This window comes from Acinonyx jubatus, chromosome B3, assembly GCF_027475565.1.
Source record: "Acinonyx jubatus isolate Ajub_Pintada_27869175 chromosome B3, VMU_Ajub_asm_v1.0, whole genome shotgun sequence".
Taxonomy (NCBI): Eukaryota; Metazoa; Chordata; class Mammalia; order Carnivora; family Felidae; genus Acinonyx; species Acinonyx jubatus.
This window is the reverse complement of record NC_069386.1, coordinates 3,081,386-3,102,106: the sequence shown is the minus strand read 5'-3', so window position 1 is coordinate 3,102,106 and position 20,721 is coordinate 3,081,386. Positions and strand designations below refer to the sequence as shown.

General features: G+C 45.5%; 1 protein-coding gene across 6 annotated transcripts in view; it reads left to right on the top strand.

Annotated features, from left to right (window-relative positions):
* Positions 1 to 20,721, top strand: part of ADAMTSL3 (ADAMTS like 3) — a 350,744-nt gene that overhangs the window by 227,024 nt on the left and 102,999 nt on the right. For all 6 annotated transcript variants that reach the window (XM_053223471.1, XM_053223476.1, XM_027068223.2 and 3 more), the window contains one exon: positions 11,435 to 11,721. In XM_053223471.1, coding sequence (XP_053079446.1) covers positions 11,435 to 11,721 — 287 coding nt within the window. The remainder of the gene's footprint in view (positions 1 to 11,434; positions 11,722 to 20,721) is intronic.

Here is a 20,721-nt window from a genome sequence, read left to right as displayed (position 1 = left end):
CACAAGGCCAACCAGACTTAGCAGGGGCCATCCCCCTTCCTGGCTCCCGGCCTCATCCCTAACCACTTTCTTGCTTTGCCTTGAGTGGGACGTTCCAGCCACATGGAGCTGCTGGTCGTGCCTGGCCTTCGTGAAGCTGCCACTCACGTCCACGCTCCCCTTGTACTAATTTTCTTATTTGAGTGTAGGTGACGCACTTTCATCAGAACCACTTGTGGTGCTACGTAATTGCAGATTTCTGGGCCCCGCGTGGCAGACGCTGGGGGGTGGGGCTTAGTCACTAGAACGTTTTCGGCTCTGCCAGATACCTTTTGGTGTGTGTGTGGTAAAACATGCATGACAAAATAGGTGCAAGGGATGAAGAGGTGCAAACTTCCAGCTATAAAATAAACAAGCCACAGGGATGAACAGGGAACAGAGTCCATCGTCGTTCGTAACTTTGCGTGGTGACCGACAGTGCTGATGCCCATCGTGGGCATCGTTTCGTAATATGTAAAAATATCAGCCCGCCCTGATGCACTCCGGAAGCGGCTAGAATGTTGTATGTTAGCCGCACTTCAATTTTAAAAATTACCTCTTTAACCATTTCTAAGGGTACGGTTTAGCGGCCTTAAACTACACTGATGCCGTTGTGTGACCAGCCCCACCACCCACCTCTAGAACCGCTTCATCTCCCCCAACATACACTCTGTACCCGTTAAGTGCTAACTCCCCATATCCCCCTACTGGCCCCCCCCAGCCCCCAGCACCTCGATTCGACTTTCGGTCTCTATGAATCTGCCACCAGCGTTTTTAGCAAGCACCCTAAGTGACTGGGGAGGGAGCATCCGAGTTTGGGAACCACTAGATCAGAGAGTCTGAAGGGTCCCTTTCAAGGTCTGAAAATCCCATCCATTTTCTCCTTTTCTAAATTTTTTATTTTTATTTATTTATGTTTAATGTTTATGATTTATCTATCTATCTATTTATTTATTTATTTTTGAGAGAGAGAGAGAGAGAGAGAGAGAGAGAGATAGAGCGCGCAAACAGGGGAGGGGCAGAGAGAGAGGAAGGCACAGAATGAGAAACAGGCTCCAGGCTCTGAGCTGTCAGCACAGAGCCCGACGCGGAGCTCGAACCCACAAGCTGTGAGATCATGACCTGAGCAGAAATCAAGTCGGACACGCAGCCACCTGAGTCACCCAGGAACCCCCCCTCCCTGCCCCGCCCCGGTCTACCGCCGTTCATTTTATTGGAAGGGGCAATACCATGTAAGCTCCAGGAGGTCTGGGCCTCGTATTCATTCCAAGCCTGCTTATCCATCAGTCCGCCTGCCTTTGCTGGTGGTTCCCTCCTCCCCTGACTCCCTGAGCAGAGTTCATGTGCCCTTTCCTGCAGAAAGACCCCACTCGTGTCTCTCCAGCATGGAAGAATGAGCCTGCACGCACCTGTTCCCGGCCTCCTCCCCACTTCCTCTCTCTCTCTCTGTCTCTCCCTCCCTCCCTCCCTCCCTCCCACCCTCTGTGGTCGCTGCGCAATTTTCCTTTATAATTCACGCTGCTGGCAGGTTCTGGCATGTTCCTGGCTGTCTAGTGCGAAGTTTATAGTTTCCTCCCTCCCACCACTTCTGACTCCGTCCATTCCCTCCATTTCCAAACAGGACCGCAGCATACCTCAGCTTCCAGTTCATCCCTTTATAACCACTGTCCTTTGTGGTTTGGGGATGCTCCCTTGTTGACAGCGGAGGGGAAGGCGAACGCAGCTATAGTTCAGATCCCTCGAGCAAAGCCTGCCAAACCCGCCTGGAGAAGATAAATATTTCTGCCTCTGTGGTTTCCCGTGGCCTGGGCTCTGAATTTACACGGGGAGTGGATGTTCTAAAGCTTTATTTTTTTTTTTTAAATTAGGAAAATAAAAATTACAGCTTATAAAGCTAAGCCAGGGAACTACAGTTTTGACCTTCTTAGCTTTCCGCTGGGGAACGTGTTGACAGTCGATAGGGTTATCCTTGTTCTCAAAGGCCTTCCCGGGAGGCCTGCGACTTTCTTTGGGGTTCGCGATGCTTCCGCAGCTGGGTCGCCCCATTCTCCCATTTTTCATAGACGGAAACCAAGGAAACAGGGCGGGTTTGGAGCGTTTTGGGTGTTTTCCTCACTGCTGTGTTTGCTTCTCCATTTGTGGAAGCTGTATCTGCTACCATCAAAGTATGTCTTCTTTGAGACATCTGGTTTTCCTGCAAGAGCAGTAACGGCTAATACTGAGGACATCGTTTGTGCCAGGTGCCTATGTGGTGGGTTAGCTCACTTAATTCCAACAATGTCCCCACAAAGAGGTGTAATTATTACCCTCACTTTAGCGGTGAAGAAAGCAAGGCACAGAAGAGGTTAGGGAATTGCCCAGCCCTTCAGGGCTGTTAAGTGGTAGACGGTGATTCTCTGGCACGTGATTTTAGGAAGCGCTTTAGTTTTGCCTTACGTGACCTGAATTCAAGCTGTGCGCATCCGTAGGTTGGTCCGAGGACCTGCCTTCAGGACCTACGCGAACTTGGGATGGTCTTGAGATGCACACGGGCATCAGAAGAGCCGCACGTCAAGTACGTGGGATTGTGTGCAGGCCGGCTGGCCACGCCTGGATGCTGACGTCCGGAGTGTGGGGAGGGGCCGGTGGGGGAGAGAGGCTGGTAATGGCAGCAAGGATACAGTGGGGAGCTTAAGCAGGTCTTGGAAAACTTCTCGGTTCGCTAAGGAACTGGGACTTCGTTTGGAGAAAGTGGGAGGTTTTCACAAGTGAGGCCATCATGATTACACCCTATTTTATTTATTTATTTTTAAATTTTATTTAAATCCAGATTCGTTAACATATAGTGTAATAATGGTTTCAGGAATAAGATTTAGTGATTCATCGCTTACATACAACACCCAGTGCGCGTCCCAACAAGTGCCCTCCTCGATGCCATCATCTGTCTAGCCCATCCCCCACACCCAACACCCCTCGAGCAACCTTCAGTTTGTTTTCTGGATTTAAGAGTCACTTATGGTTTGCCTCCCTCTCTGTTTTTATCTTAGTTTTCCTTTCCTTCTGTGTTCATCGGTGGTGTTTCTTAAATTCCACGCGTGAGTGAAATCATATGGTATCTGTCTTTCTCTGACTGACTTACTTCGCTTAGCATAATACACTCTAGTTCCATCCATGTTGTTGCTAATGGCAAGATTGCATTCTTTTTTTAATGTTTATTTATTTAATGTTTATTTTCATTTATTTCATTTTATGTTCATTTATTTCAGTTTATGTTCATTTATTTAATGTTTACTTATTTTGAGAGAGAGTCAGAGAGTGTGAGTGGAAGAGGGACAGAGAGACACAGAATCCGAAGCAGGCTCCAGGCTCTGAGCTGTCAGGACAGAGCCTGACGTGGGGCTTGAACCCATGAACCATGAGATCATGACCTGAGCTGAAGTTGGACGCTTAACCGACTGAGCCACCCAGGTGCCCCACAAGATTTCACTCTTTTTGATGGCTGAGTAATATTCCATTTGTGTATGTATGTGTGTATATATGTGTGTGTGTGTGTGCACACGCACCGTATCTTCCTTATCCGTTCACCATCATGATTACATTTTAGAAAGATCTTTCTGGCTGTCTGCAACTTGTTTCTAATCATTCACTATGATAAAAAAGGAACTGTGGAAAATGTCAAATTACACATCTCTGTGTAGACTGGACACATTTGTTGGGGTGGAATTTCTGGGCCAGGAGGCACATCGAAGGCATTGAATTTCTTTGGTCAAATTGCATTTCCGAAATTCAGTACTGATTTGCCATCCAAAGCAGTCCTGAAGCCCACCCTCTTTCCCACACGTCCATCAAAATGAGGAAGTTTCCTTTTTTCAAAAAAAAAATGCTATTTTCTAGTACAGTTGACTCTTGAACAACATGGGTTTGAACTATGTGGGTCGACTTACATGTGGATTTTTGCAGTGTGGCACTGTAAATGTGTTTTTTTCCTTATGATTTTCTTTTCTTTTCTTTTTTTTTTTTTTTAGAGAGAGAGAACACACATGTGTGCACACACATGCATGAGCAGGGAAGGGACAGAGGGAGATGGAGAGAGAATCCCAAACCAGCACAGAGCCCAGTGTGGGGCTTGATCCCAGACCATGAAATCATGACCTGAGCTGAAATTAAGACACGGATGCTTAACTGACTAAGGCACTCAGGCACCCCCCCCCCATGATTTTTTTAATAGCATTTCTTTCCTCTAGCTTACTTTATTATGAGAAGACAGTATATAATACATAGGACATATAAAATATGTGTAATTGACTGTGGTTAAGTGTTTGGGGAGTGAGAAGTTGTATGTCGATTTTTGACTGTAGGCAGGGGGATGAGGAGAGGGTCAGTGTCCCTAACCCCCGAGTTGTTCAAGGGTCAGCTGTATTTTCTTTTTAATTTTTTTTAACGTTTATTTATTCTTGAGATAGAGACAGAGCATGAGTGGGGGAGGGGCAGAGAGAGAGAGAGAGAGAGAGAGAGAGAGGGAGGGAGAGAGGGAGAGGGAGACACAGAATCCGAAGCAGGCTGCAGGCTCCGAGCCATCAGCACAGAGCCTGATGCGGGGCTCGAACCAACGGACCGCGAGATCATGACCTGAGCCGAAGTCGGACGCTCAACCGACTAAGCCCCCCAGGCGCCCCAAGGGTCAGCTGTATTTTTAAAAAAAAATTTTTTTTAATGTTTATTTATTTTTGAGAGACAGAGACAGAGAGAGGCAGAGCATGAGTGGGCGAAGGGCAGAGGGAGAGGGAGACACTGAGTCTGAAGCAGGACCCAGGCTCTGAGCTGTCAGCACAGAGCCCAATGTGGGGCTCGAACTCACGAACTGTGAGATCATGACCTGAGCCAAAATCGGACGCTTAACCGACTGAGCCACCCAGGCGCCCCAAGGTCAGCTGTATTTTTAACGTTTTCGTGGTTTACCTTTAACTTTGACCCATGGAGAATTTACTCTGACGTGTGGTGTGTGGTGTTTGTCTAACTTAATTCTACCTTGAATAATTAACAAGCTGCCCGCACCATCTAGTGAATAATCTAGTGCTCATGTTGAGGTCACAATGCCTTCATTGTGTAAATGGACCACTCCATCGTCAGTGCCAGAGTACGGGAATTACTGCAACTTTTTAGAACTTTTTTCTATCAGGTTCTGCGAGGGCTGTCTCGTTGTTATTCCTTTTAAACAGCTCATGACGGTCCTCAACTAATCTCCCATAAAACCTTAGAGTTGTCTTGTCTGTTTCCAGCCTCCTTCCCCCTAAATCGGATCGAACTGCGTTCATTTGCTAAATCAATTAACGGGGGACGCACATCTTTAGTGTTGAGTCTTCCCATTCAGAGGCATGTGCTGTTCTGTCCAGTGAATCAGATCTCTGGGGTCAGAACCCCTTCAGTATTTTGTGGTTTTAATCATACCAGCCCTGTGCTTTTTTTATAGAGTTTTTATTCACAAGCTCCGGTGTTAAGCCTCAGTCTTTTTTATCTGTAAAATCAGGAAAATAACAGTACTTGTTCATAAGGTTGTTGTGAAAATTACATTAAGTGATAAATGTAATATTCTTTGCACGGTGCCTGGCAATGAATGCCAGCAGCAAATGTTGGTTGAATTTTGAGAAACCTGGTAGTTTTAGGATAGATGGATAGGGACTTTGTTTTTTATTATTATTAGAGAGAGAGAGCGTGCACAGACAAGTGGGGGGGGCAGAAGAGGGAAAGAGAGAACTTTAAGCACGCTTCACGCTCGATGTGGAGCCCAACTCAGGGCTTCATCTCAAAACCCTGGGATTATGACGTGAGCTGAAATTAGGAGTCAGGTGCTTAATTGACTGAGCCCCCCAGATGCCCCATACATAGGCACTGTTTCATTGAACTCGTATTTTTTTTCTAAAAATTTTCAATGAACTATACTGTTTTCCATAGTTATATCATCATTAAAGAATCACTTCATCTTCTTTCCTAAAATTTGTACCTTTTACCTTTCCTTATCTCATTTTGTTATTCCTTATACTTTTTACATTTCTGAAGATTGCATTTGTATCCTGTGTAGATTTTGAAATTAGAGTCTTTGTATTTTAATAGGAGAGTTTAATTCAGTTAAATTTATTATGATTGCTGATAGTTCTGGCCTCCATTTTTTTCTTTTTTTCTCTTAAGGTTTATTTATTTTTGAGAGAGAGAGAGAGAGCACGTGCGAGAGAGAGAGCATGAGCAGGGGAGGGGCAGAGAGAGACACACAGAATCCAAAGCAGGCTCCAGGCTCCAAGCTGTCAGCACAGAGCCCGACGCGGGGCTCGAACCCACGAACCGTGAGATCATGACCTGAGCTGAAATCAGATGCTTAACTGACTGCGCCATCCAGGCACCCCGTTCTGGCCTCCATTTTAAGTTATCTCCTTGTTTCTCATAATTTTCTAGATGATGCATGTTTTCTGGATTCATTTTCTCCAGTAACTGGTGATCAGTCCTTTGTAATTTCATCTTTTTCTGTATTTTTTTTTTTTATCACCAACATCCCTTTTCTATTGACTTCTCCATCTTTAAAATGAGTAAGTTGACATAGCTGGCTTTCTTACCAACCTATTTCAAAGCTCCTGGTTTCTAAAAAGAAGTTTTTAGCCAGGTGTTTTCCTTTTCTATGGCCGCAGGAGCAATTTACCACACAACTAGTGGCTTAATAAACATTTGCTATCTCAGTTCTGTAAGTCAGGAGCCCAGTAGATTGAAGTGGTTCCTCTGCGCTGGGTCCCACGAAGCCAAAATCAAGATGTCTCTCAGGCTGAGCACCTGTCTGGGGCCCTGGGGGGAGAGTGTGCTTCCAGTCCTATTTAGGTAGTTGGCAGAATTCAGTTCCATGCAGTTGTAGAATCGAAACTCCCATTTCCTTGCTGGCTGTCGGCCAGTTGTTCTCAACTTCAAGGGGTCGCCTGCACTCCTTGGCTCCTGGCCCCTTCCGTCTCCCAGCCAGCAGCAGCTGGGGTACCTCTCGTGCTCTGAATCTCTCGTGCTCTTTTCCTGCATCTCTCTGACTTCAGCCAAAGGAATTTCTGTTTTTCAGGACCTGTGATTAGATTATCCTGCTAGAATAATCTCCTTATCTCGAGGCCCATAACCTTAACCATATCTGCAGAATTCCTTTTGCCATGCAATATAACATATTCATAAATTCTAGAGACTAGGGTATGGGCATCTTTGGGGTGGCCATTATTCTGCCTGAAACACATAAGTTTTTTTTTTTTAATTTTTGTAATGTTTATTTATTTTTGAGACAGAGAGAGACAGAGCATGAATGGGGGAGGGTCAGAGAGAGAAGGAGACAGAATCTGAAGCAGGCTCCAGGTTCTGAGCTGTCAGCACAGAGCCTGACACAGGGCTTAAACCCAGGAACCACAAGATGATGACCTGAGCCGAAGTCGGATGCTCAACCGACCGAGCCACCCAGGTGCCCCTAAAACTCTAAGTATTTATGTTCATCATTTTTTATCACTTTTTCCTGGGAGATAGTGTGCCTTTCCAAGTTGTATTGTAGGCACTTTTTTTTTTTTAACATGTTTTATTTCTGAACACTTTGTCTGTTTGTCTTGTGTTAGAACCTCTACTTGAAGAATCCAGGCATCTTCAATATCGGATTATTTCAGTTTTCTCTCATTTTGTCTCTAAAAACTGCCAGGGTGCCTGGGTGACTCAGTCAGTTGAGGGTCCAGCTTCAGCTCAGGTCATGATCTCACAGTTTGTGGGTTCGAGCCTCACGTCAGGCTCTGTGCTGACAGCTCAGAGCCTGGAGCTACTTTGGATTCTGGTCTCTCTCTCTCTCTCTGCCCCTCCCCTGCTTGCATTCTGTATCGCTCCCTCTCTCTCTCTCTCTCTCTCTCTCTCAAAAAAAAAAAAAAAATAAATTAATAAACTTAAAAATAAAAACTGCCATTTAAAAAAAAAATCCGTTTTGAAGAGGTAGAATTTACATACAGTAAGCGGTGTCTGTTTAAAGTGATGAGTTTTAACAGGTGTAAACAGCCACCCAGCCCCAGCCTCAGGCAGGATACCGAACACTCCCATCACCCCCAGAAGGTCTCCTTTGCAGACTGTTCCTCCCTCCCCCTGCTCCATGTGCTTCAAAAGCTCCCCTCAGGGCCCCTGCGGGGCTCAGTCACTTAAGCCTCTGACTCTGCATTTCGGCTCAGGTGCTAAACTCACATTTGGTGAGTTCGAGCTCCCGTGTACTGACAGCACAGAGCTTGCTTGGAATTCTCTCTCTCCCTGTCTCTCTCTCTCTCTGTCTCTCTCTCTGTCTCTCCCCCCACCCCCTCCCCTCCCTGCTTATGCGCTCGCTCGCTCTCTGTCTCTCGAATAAAAAAAAAAAATCTTTGTTTCAGTAAGCACTGAATGAGTGCTGGCGGCTCATGAGGCACCTGGGTGGCTCAGTCAGTTGAGCATCCAACTCGTGAGTTCAGCTCAGGTCATGATCTCATGGTTCATCAGATCGAGCCCCATGCCGGGCTCTGCACTGACAGTGTGGAGCCGGCTTGGGATTTTCTCTCTCCCTTCCTCTGCCCCTCCCCTGCTTGTGCACGTACTCTCATGCTGTCTCTCTCGAGATAAATAAATAAACATTTAAAAAATAAGTAAGTAAACAATACTAATAATACATAAAAAATTGAAAAAAATCCACAAAGACCATCATGCTACTTTATACATAAAGTTTCTGTTGCCATAGCTCCCCTTCCCCCCTCCCTTTCAAACCACTCGTGGCTAATTTGGACAGTTCTCACATCTGGTTTTTAAGAGGACCCCTAAAAGGGTCTCTGAAAGCCAACTTGAAAGGTCCAGGACATCTTAGGAAAACACTGGATGTGACCATCACTTGCCACGTTGGGAACTGAGGTGAGCCTTTCCTCCAGCTCCATCTTCTAATGGGGCTCTGAATCACAACAGACACAGGGGTTCCCTGTGAATGAAAAGAATCTACATCTCAATTTTCAGTTTTTATCACTAAGGAGAGAGGAGGGGAAAAGAAGGTGACCATAAACGTACAGTGTGCACAGGGGTGCCTGGGTGGCTCAGTTGGTTAAGCGTCCGACTTCAGCTCAGGTCATAATCTCGCGGTCTGTGAGTTCAAGACCCCGCGTTGGCTCTGTGCTGACAGCTGGGAGCCTGGAGCCTGCTTCGGATTCTGTGTCTCCCTCTCTCTCTGCCCCTCCCCCGCTCGTGCTCTGTCTCTCTGTATCTCAAAAATGAATAAACGTTAAAAAATTAAAAAAAAAAAGTACAGTATGCACATGGTTAGAAAATGCAAGACTTTTAAAGCTATAAACAGAAAGTGGAAGCTCCCACTCCACACACTGGCACGTGCGCTCGATCGCTTCCAGAAAAGAGACATTGTACATTGTACGTAAATCATATACAGGTATGTGTGCTGTAAATGTTTTAATTAAATAACATATACACTACATATACATATGCATGCCTTTCTGTGTGTATTTAGACAAAAGATCCCAGTATATGAGCCATCCCACACTTAACTTCATTTAACTCTCTCCAAGAGGAGACTATTCCTTCTGAATTAATAACAGACACACCTCCTTCTTTTAATTGACCTCATGTTATTACGTTGTATGTATATTACATTGTATCGGTGCCTCGTCTTAAATTTAGTCAGGCTTTTTCTTTCCAGTTCTACCGGGGAAAACATCAAGGAGAGAAAAGAGCATGTTCAAATATTATGCCAATACTCCTCTCTGCTGGGAGGTTGGGCGAGCCCTCTCCTGGCCTAGGGTAGGGGAGGGAGTTCTCCACCAAAAGTTTTCAATGCACTAAATAGAATTTGGAGGGTTTACTGTTTGCAGGGCTCTTTACGGGGCTCATGTATCCCAGCGGTGTTTCCTCCTGCTGATTGGATTGTGGACAAGGTGATGAAGTCTTGTCCAGGGAGAGAAGGTTGGAGGACTCTGAGAGACCCTTACTACCCGTTCTGAGATTTTGAACATGAACCCTTGGAACTATATCTTAGCCGTTTTCTTAAGTGACTTAGTACGTTATCCTGTGAACAGAGATCTGCGTTCACTTTAACTCAGGAAATGATGCACGCCATATTCCCCTCTTAGGCATTTATAGTATGCATTCATGTATTGTGGTCTTTGGAAAAGTTTTGCAGTAATTAAACCTGTGGAGCACTATTGCACCCATGGTTTCCCCAACTTACATTGGCTGGGCTCTTCCTTGCCTGTCACTTGTGAATATCTCACAATGCAAGTGTTGCTTCAGGATGACTTAACTAAGCATGTCCCTGCTGAGTCTCTGCTTTTCAATTCAGTGCAGGAATCAGTAAACGTCTTCTGCAAAGGCCCAGATAGTAAAGATTTTAGGCTCTGTGGGCCAGATAGTCTCTGTGGCAAATCCTCAGCTCTGCCATGTAGCATAAAAGCAGTCATGAACAAGAAGTGAGCAAGTGACCATGGCCATATTCCAATAAAACTATAATTATGGATACTTTAATTCAATGTTGTGTCATTCAGAAAATATTACCCTTCTTTTCCACCCCCAACCATTTAAAACTATAAAAGTCATTCTGTAGTCTGTAGAGAAACAGGTGGGCTGGACTTGACCTGTAGGCTGTAGGTTGACAACCTCTGATTTAGTGGATAATAATTCAGAATCAGAAATAAATACTTTATTCAGCCATATTGTATCTAAGAGATTTTCAAGAAGATGAAATTCAGTGTAGTGTAGTTGAGGACAGAATATGAAAGCTTCATCTACCCTACAGAAAACACATATTATCTTAAATATTGAGAGTTTAATAAAGTCCTACCTGTTAAAGGATAAGCCTGATAAAGATTCATTGAATAAATATTGATGAAAATTCTCCGTATTATAAAAGAACTCAGATTAGAAATTATCACTACATAATGGTTTATTTATGACCAAATTTTTGAAAAGCCTAATTTTAATGATGTTATACAAAGGTGATAGCACAGCATTTGAGTTTTAAAATGGAGGCAAACTTTTGGGGCACCTGGGTGGTTCAGTCAGTTAAGTGTCTGACTCTTGATTTCGGCTCAGGTCATGATCTCATGATTTGTGAGTTTGAGCCCTGCATCGGGCTCTGTGCTGTCAGACTTGGGTCTCTCTCTCTCTCTCTCTGCCCCACCCCTGCTCTCTAAATAAGTAAATAAATAAACAAACAAATAAATAAAATGGGTGCAAACGTTCACTAGATCTCCAGTGAAAAATCCTTTCTGTTGCTAATAAGATTGGACAATTTGTTCATGACCTAGTTGAGCACCAGGAAAAATAAACAGCGTTTCCAATGTCCCGAATTCCCTCTGAGTGAAGTTATCTCTTCCCTTCAGGGAAGGCCTGTCGCTCCTGCGGGGCCGGTGTATAACGGGGACTCCTGGGTCTTCTGTAGGTTCATCCCAGAGCCCTGGTCGGCCTGCAGCACCACGTGCGGGCCGGGCATCCAGGTCCGGGAGGTGAAGTGCCGTGTGCTCCTGACGTTCACGCAGACGGAGACCGAGCTGCCTGAGGAAGAGTGCGAGGGCCCCCAGCTGCCCACCGAGCGGCCCTGCCTCCTCAACCCCTGCGACGAGAGCCCTGCCTCCCGCCAGCCCGACGCCTCTCCCCAGGAGGACAGCACGATGACTTACCACTGGGAGTATGCTGGCTTCACCCCTTGCACGGCCACATGCTTGGGAGGTATTGGATTCTCTCTGGGGGGGTGGGGGGGTGGGGGTGGGGGACAGCGGCGTCTTGTGTTGCTAATAGTTTGAGAAACCACTGACTTGGCTAAGCCAAACATGCAACTTAGAAAAACCTAAAGGAGGTAAAGTCATTCGAATAACTGAAAACTATGCCTTCTCTGTCTTTATTTTCCATTGTGATTATTCCAGGAAGATAAAGGATAGTGTGGCAGTATATCCTGACCCCCCTCCCCCCCAAAAAAATGTTATGCTCCTTTGGCCTCAGCAAATGTATAAATGAGGTGGGGAAAGAGGCCACTGATTAATATGGAATAAGTAGGGGAATGCAGAACTGGTAAGTCGAGGCAATCTCGCCCGTAAGTCAGTGTTACAAACTGAGGTGGCCTGGGATTGCCATTTCTGATGGGACTCTGTCAGGAGTCACCCTCATACCTGCACATTGGGCTGGAGACCAGGGAAGAGCACACTGGTCACTCTGGTTTATGTGTGTGCACGTATGTGTGTGTAATGTGCATAGCCAGTGGGCCTGTTAGGATTAGGAAGTGCTAATATGGCCAGGTGGCCTCAATAGGGTGCAAGTTGGCACCAAGATTATTAAGCCCTCCAGGATCCAAAAGAGAGTTGATGAGCAGAGAGCAGGAGCTCAGATAGTCATTCTCCAGGGCTCTCTTTTTTGGAAGGAAAAGATAGAAATAGTTGGAAAGCTAGCTCTTCTGCCGACGTGAAGGAGACTCATCTGATCAGGACTCCAGGACCCCTGACACCCTGACCCTGGATTCCAGCACTTGTGGCAAACCCTGGTGGCTAAATGTGCTCTGACTTCAGGGGCGCCTGGGGGACTCGGTCAGTTAAGCGTCCGACTCTTGATTTCAGCTCAGGTGATGATTTCACGGTTTGTGAGTTCGAGCCCCACGTTGGGTTCTGCACTGACAGTGCAGAGCCTGCTTGCGTTTCTCTCTCTCTCTCTGTCTCTCTCTCTGCCCCTCCTGCATGAGTTCTTTCTTCTCTCTGTGTCTTTCCCTCTTCAAGATAAATAGATAAACTTTAAAAAAAGTGCTCTGACTTCAGTCCCAGTCAATGGTGAGAAGAATACAGGAGCTACTGCCTTAGAAGGTGGTTAGTTTAGTGAGTTCAGGCCCTGCGTCAGGCTCTGGACTGATGGCTCAGAGCCTGCTTCCGATTCTGTGTCTCCTTCTCTCTCTGCCCCTCCCCCCTTCATGCTCTGTCTCTCTCTGTCTCAAAAATAAATAAACGTTAAAAAAAAAATTTAAAAAAAAAGAAGGTGGTTAGTTCAAGTGTATGCTCCAGCCCTCCTGGTGCCCCTGAGCCCATTACTTGGAGTTCCCTATCAGGTATTAGAGCTCATGAGCCCCTCCCTCTTTGTCCTCCGGGCCCTTAAGTGAATTCCCAGTCCTTCCCATCCAGTCTCCAAGCCTTGGTGGTATTTGTCTTTGTCCTATCCTAATTCAACCTCTAAACCCACCTATCCTGACACAGACACCTGTTCTCTGACATTGCCAGCCTGCAGTAGACCCAGAGGAAGTGGCATATGTTTTAGCCCCAGCCTTCAGCTAAGCCACTACCTTTCACATGGAGTTATGCACGTAGGATTTAGAACAGGACACTTGGCTGCTCCCAGATTCTCTCTGCTCTCTTACTTGCTTCTCCCTGGTTTTTAGAAGCCCACCCAACTGACTAGGAGTTCAGATTTTCTTACTCACCTGGACCTCAACTGGCTGCTGTGTCTCTTGCCTCCAGGGCACATAGTCTCAGCCCCAAGTCCACTGCACACCTATGCTGCCGCTCAGAACTTAACGCCTGCTCTGAGTTCAGCACCCTGGACACCACCCTTGTTATAGCTTGGAAACCTTCAGGTGAACATGCCCTTGGAGAGAATAGGAACTAGTACTTTCCTGATGAGTCTTGAGGACCCCTCCAGAGGTAGTTGCCAAGATGCAAAAATGGTCCCCCATTCAACTGCCATTATAGATGGCTGGAACTTCCTATGACATTCCTGGAAAGTATCAGCTATCTCTACCACTTCTGAACCAGCACGTTCCTGCAGTATCACCAGGAGCTGTGTCTTTTATTATGAGAGCAGAAACAAATCCTGCTGTTGCTTGCACAGCCTCAAATCTCTTAATCTCAAAACTCTTGAACGTTGCCTTTGGTAGAATTACTATTTCATCTAGTACTCTGCTGTCCTTGAGTTTAGTTTTTTTCCCTGACTGGGAAGGCCCCTCGATTTGGGGAAGCATGGCATGTTGGGTCCTCAGAACTAAGAGAGCAGTTGGAGTTGCCCAAGGAAAGATGACCAGGCGAATTCTGATTCAGTTGGCGGAGTCTGTTGGACCTCATCTTTGATAGATTGATTGATTGATTGATTGATTTTGAGGGGGGCGGGGAAGGGAGAGACGGAGAGAGAATCTCAAGCAGGCTCCATGTTATCAGCACAGAGCCCGACGCAAGGCTCAATCTCATGAGCCGTGAGATCATGACCTGAGCCGAAATCAAGAGTCAAACGCTTAATTGACTGAGCCATCCAGGCGGCACTAGACCTCATCTTTGAAGCTTGGTACCAAGATGTTAGAATCTGCTGTTGTGCTGTCTACTGAGGTAGCTCTAGGAGGCACCTCCAGGATGGCTGAGCCTATGGGAATGACTTTCTTTTTTTATTTGCTAATAGTTTTATTGAGACGTAATTCACATCCCATACAATTTATGCATTTGAAGTCTTTATTCAATTTGGTGGGTTTTAGTATATTCACAAGGTTGTGCAAACATCTTCATAATCAGCGTCACAGCACTTTACCCCCACAGAACCCTGTACCCTTAAGCAGGTCACTCCCCATTTTTCCTCAAACCCCCATTTTCCCTGCCAGTGGCAGCCCCTGGAAACCACTGATCTACTTTCTGTCTATTCTGGACATTTCGTATAAGATGAATCACATAATATGGGGTCCTTCGTGACTTTTACTTAGTATAATGTTTCCAGTTGAGGTCCATCCATGTTGTAGCATGAATCAGAACTTCATTCCTTTTTATGACTAATACTCTTCCATTGTAGGGATAAACCACATTTTGCTTATCCATTCATCAGTTAGAAATTTGGATTCTTTGCATGTCTTGGGTGTTATGAATAATCGTACTATGGCCATTCAGGTACATGTTTTTATATGGACATATTTTTTCATGTTTCTTGGGTATGTATCTTGGAGTAGTAGAATGACCTTTGAATCCACTTAAAACATACAGATTTGGGACGCCTGGGTGGCTCAGTCAGTTGGGCATCCTATTCTTGGTTCTGGCTCAGGTTGTGATCTCATGGTCGTGGGATCAAGCCCCATATCAGTCTCTATGCCAAGTGTGGAGCCCGCTTGGGATTTTCTCACCCCCCACTTCTTTCTCTGCTCCTCCCCTGTTCATATGCATGCATGCATGCATGCTCTCTCTCTCTCAAAATAAATAAATAAACAAACTTAAAAAAATACAAGTTTTGCGAAACCTGGCTAATTGAGTTTATCCTTATTGGCCCTGTGGACCATTGGGCTGACTGTGAGAAGGCAGAGCACCTTGAACATGTCAGAAGTGCAGCTCACTGTGCAGATAGTTGATGTGGAGTGCCCGTTTATTGTCTGGCATCCTCTTGTGAACTTGGAACACATTTTACAAGTTTTAACAGAGATCAACTTAGAAATCTTTCAATACTCAGTTAAACAGCAATTTCACCTTGTGAGAGTGCATTGTATTGTGTAATCCTAGAATAATACCATTTAAGTGAACCTTGGCTACCCACTAACCCAAATTTTACAGTTAGGGAAACCGAGGCTCAGAGGCCATCATGCAGTCCCAAACAGAAAACAGTTCTCATCCTTTAGAGAGAGCTGGTCATATAATGGGTGCATATAATAAGCCTTTTAACTTGGCAAAAAGTAATATTTTTAACTTTGGGGGTTCAAGCTTAAATTTTGCTTTTAAATAAGTAAATTCTGTGAAACATAAAGGGTAATGCTTGAAACCAGGATCCTCAATAAAGACAGGGAAGCTCATGCCTGCTCTGTGCTAGACTTCATGGCTCTGGGTTCTGGGCTCAAAATTGGGATATAAAATGAGTAGCACACGGTCCTTCCTTGACTTGATGGTGCACAGCTTTTGGTTATCTTGCCTTTATCGTCTTGACCGTACCAGCTACGTACAGTGACACTTGCCTCTCGGTGATCCATTTTAATGTGGTTTTGGAGGCTCAGCCTCTACAAGTCCACTTCTGTGTGATTAAGAATGTTGGTTTTAACCCTCCCCTTGCACACGAGAAGAGTGGGTCTGCCATAACTAAAGACCACAGGAAGATAGCATTTCCACAGGCACACAGCCGTTTCTCCAGCTTCCTATTTCTGGTAGAAAAAATAATAGATGCAAATGACAGATTCCTGCAAAGATCGTATCCTGATCCTCTGTGTACTTGTATTTTCCAACTAATCTTCATATCATACGAGAAATAAAAATACATCTGTTTGTTGTAATTGCTGGTACTTAGGAATCTTTCCTAAGTCGGCTTTCATTTTGGAGTGGCAACAGAGAGTTCTTTTTTAGTTCCTGGAAACATGAAGAATTCAGACATTGGATTTCCAGCTTCGTATGCGTGCAGCATAGTATGTGTGCACGTGCGTGCGTATATACGTAGACCTCCTGGAAGATGTGCCTGCCTTTGTAACACCCCCTGGTAAGGTTTTGTAATTTCGTACATCATCAACATTCCTCACCAGAATTTTTCTTTGTATTTTATGTTATTTGTTGCATTTAGGCCCTTTCATTTTTACTTTTGTATTTTTAAAACAATTGTTTAATGTTTATTTTGGAGGGAGAGAGACAGAGACAGATACAGAGACAGAGTGTGAGCAGGGGAGGGGCCGAGAAAGAGGGAGACACAGAATCCGAAGCAGGCTCCGGGCTCCGGGCTGTCAGCACAGAGCCCAATGCGGGGCTCGAACCCACGAACCGTGGGATCATGACCTGAGCCGAAGTCAGATGCTTAACCCACTGTGCCACCCAGGCGCCCATACCTTTGTATTTTCTAACAGCACAGGCTAGGAGCAGATTCATTGACTTTGAAGCCTGACCCCACTTTGAAGCCTAGCCCTGCCATTCTCTTCGGGCTGTTATAGAAGTTTGTAGAGGCTCATTTTTGTACAATGAGAAGAGCCATACCTCCTTCATGAGGATTAATGAGGGGATTAAGTGTCCTCATGTAACAGGATGATGTTGGAGAACTTCTTAATCACAGTGCCTGGCACACGGTATAGAATAAGTGTTAGTGGGATGATTAATTTATAATATAATAACAACAGGGTGTTCTTTTTATAATGCCGCCATTTTTTCTCTTTAAAAAATCTGATTAAATTGCTGAACCCCCTTTTATTTCTTTTTTTTTTTTTAAAGTTTATTTATTTTGAAACAGAGAACACAAGCAGGGGAGGGGCAGAGAGAGAGAATCCCAAGCAGGCTCCACACTGTCAGCGCAGAGCCTGACGTGGGGCTCAAACTCACAGACTGGGAGATCGTGACCTGAGCCGAAACCAAGAGTCAGATGCTTAACCAGCTGAGCCCCCCAGGTGTGCCAAATTGCTGAGCTCCTTAATGCATCTACCGGTTTTAAGTTCATTCTTACCAATTCTCTTAAGTAAAATAACCATCTCTAATTCATGATGATTTTATTTTTCCCTTTCAAATAGTTATTTATCTTAGTTGAGCCTTTTTAATCTTATTTCATTGTCTAGAATTTCAAGAACAATAATAAATAATGTGGGCAGCACCAGCCCTGCCACCTCGCCTTTGTCCTGACAGTTAGCAGGCACCTCCCCGTTGTTTCATTTAAAAACATTCTTGGGGCGCCCGGGTGGCTCAGTCGGTTGAACGTCCAACTTCGGCTCAAGTCACGATCTCACGGTTTGTGGGTTCGAGCCCCGCGTCGGGCTCTGTGCTGACAGCTCAGAGCCTGGAGCCTGCTTCGGATTCTGTCTCCTTCTCTCTCTGCCCCTCCCCACTTGTGCTCTGTCTCTCAAAAATAAATGAATGTAAAAAAATTTAAAAAAAAAATTCTGCAGATATCTATTGCACGTTTCTTAGTGGTAGGCACCAGGCTGGGTGACAGTGACTCTAAGTAGTTCCTGCTTTTGGAACTCAAGTCTAGTGGGGAAAATGCACTGATCACATAATCACCCACATGTGGAAACCACAGCTGGTTATAGCAAAATAAATGCATGGTGCTAGGAAAACATATAATAGGAGGAACTTGACCTAATTAGGGAAGTGAGGGAAACCCTCCCTAAAAACAGTTACACTTGAACTTAAATATGAAAGATGGGGAATTGCTGAAGCAAAAGGGGCGTTGGAGGGGGTGGCCTGGAAAGAGTTCCCAGCAGAAAAGAAAAAGGCAGGTACAAAGTCCCTGGGTGGCAGGAGGGTTCATGGTCCATCCCCAGAGTGAAGAAGGCAGGTGCGGCTGGAGTAGTGAGAAAGACAGCAGCTGATGCTAGAGGAGACGGCAGGGGCCAATGAATGCCTTGTGGGCAAAGCTGATTTGGCTCTTTATCCCAAGATCAGCGGGAGACCATTTAAAGAATTAAAGCGGGGGATGCATGATCCAATTTTTCTGTATCTCAGAAAGGTGAGTTGAGCTGTACCGTAAAGAAACAGGTTTGGGAGGGATAAGAGCAGATGTGAGGGAGGCCGTCTACAAAGCTGTTGCCTCGTCCAGGCAGGGACTTGTTCTTGAGCCGTAATGACAGCAGAGGTGGAGGGCAGTGGATAACTCTGAGAAATATGTAGAAGGTGAAAGTCTGTTGGTGGAGGCGTGAGTGCAGGGGAGGTGTCAAAGCTGAGTCCCAGGGCTCTCTTCCGAGATGACGCGTGCTCGGTGGAGGTCCAGCTGAGCACGAGGACATCATGAGTTCCGTGTGTGGACGCAACAACTTAACGTGCCTGTGGACTTGCGAACGGAGATGCTAAGTAGGCTTTGTGAGTGTGTGAATCTGAAGCAAAGAACAAAGATCCAGACTGCAAGTATACATTGGTGAGTCGTCCGTGTGCGGAGAGGATCGAAGCCAGAGTAGTGGCTCAGTCTCCAGGAAGAGAATGGGTGGCCATTGGTGACTCGGAGTCAATTCAGGGGAGTGTTGGACACAGAAGTCGGATTTGCAAGAATGGAGGAAAGGGTGGCAGGTGACAAAATGGAGGTGGATAGATTTTTTTGTGGCAAAATTTATGATAAAGAATGCAGAGAGAGGGAAAAGGCTAGAAGGCGTCATGGATTGACAGAGAGCTGGGTGCGTGTTATTTCTTCATGACTGAGTGGCTTGGGTACATTCACAAGGCAGCAACAAAGCTCTCGGATAAAAGCGAAGGGAGAGGTAATCAAATTTCCTGGGAAGGTGGAAGGGAGTGAAATCCAGCAAACTCCTAATTGAAATAGACAAGGAAAAGGCCAGGATGCTTGTGAGATGGTGGGTCTGTATGCCCGAGGGCAGGAAGTTCCTGGTTGTTTCGTGTTTTGTGTGTGTGTGTGTGTGTGTGTGTGTGCGTGTGTGTGTGTGTGTGAATGATTTGGTGAGTGAAGGGATAGATGGTTGAGGTTACAGTGTAATGTTCTTTCGTTTTCCTGCCGACTACAGTGCTAGTATTTGATTTAGGGTTTCTCATAGATATATGCAAACTGTAGATGAAATAAATAGAAATGCTATTGATGCACGGAAGTATTGTCCACATAGCATGGGGGAGTCCAAGCATGCGTTCCCATGAAAGGGAATGTGGGACTGAAAGCTGAATTGTCCCACCATGGGCTCACACTGGAGTACTCCCTGTGGACATGTGTTCCCGCCACGAAACGTTAGCGGTCCCTGTTTCATTCTCTTCAGGTCCCTTCAAGTCATGACAGGCCCCTAGCCGTACTTTCTCCTTGACATATTCGGTCACTTCCTCTCAGGCTCCAGTGACATCCAGGGATCCCCCTCCTGCGGCCACATGGTTTCAACAGCCCTTAATCTTTACCGGTGGTCTCCTCAAGTCGTTGCTAAAAGGAGCCCACCTATTTGCAGTGCGTAAAACTCGGCATTTTAACACCACGGATGATGCGTTCTCCACAGTTCTCTCAGCCCAGAACGTACTCTGCTTCCTCTCCTTCTCGTTCCCTGGGACTTTAGAGTGGCATCCACTCGTTCACAGTGGCCAGTCAGCTGAGAGAGCAAAAAAAAAAAAACCCACATATTAACTCTTCTTTTCAATATGGCCCTGGGCTTGTGTGTGGAATACAACACACGCTCCTGGTTGCCTCACAAGGCAACACCACATGAAGGAGGTGTGTTCATTTATTTTCTTTTATAGATCCCGACATCAGGGTTACAGTCCTTTTATAAATGAGAGTTGGAGTCTTTTGTACCTTTCAACCATCTTCAGTAGTTTATGTCATGGATATTATCCATCCAAGAAGCTTGAAAGCACTGGTTCCTGCAAGTATCTGAATCTCATTCTTATCTTTCCCTCCCGGGGGCGGGATTGGGGGGAGAGGCATCATGGCTGGATCTTTAACATCATTTCCAGTACACCCCCTGCTTATTGTCATATTCAAGATTTTAATTTTTAAGTAAATTCCTCAATTTAGGTTTTCTTGGGGGGAAAAAAGTCATCCATTTCATGACAATATTGAAATTATCATTGGGTGGTTCATCCGGGGGCACCTGGGTGTTTCAGTTGGTTAAATGTCCGATTCTTGATTTCAGCTCAGGTCATGATCTCATGGGTCATGGGATCGAGCCCCACGTTGGGCTCTGTGTTGACTGCATGGAGCCTGCTTGGCATTCTTCCTCCCCTTCTCTCTCTCTCCCCACCCCCTCTAAGTAAATAAATACAAACAAACATACATTAAAAAACAAAAAAGAGTTGTTCATCTGGTCTCAGGTTGCTTTAAGCCTCTCTCCTCTCTTTTTTCTGGTCAAAGATTATG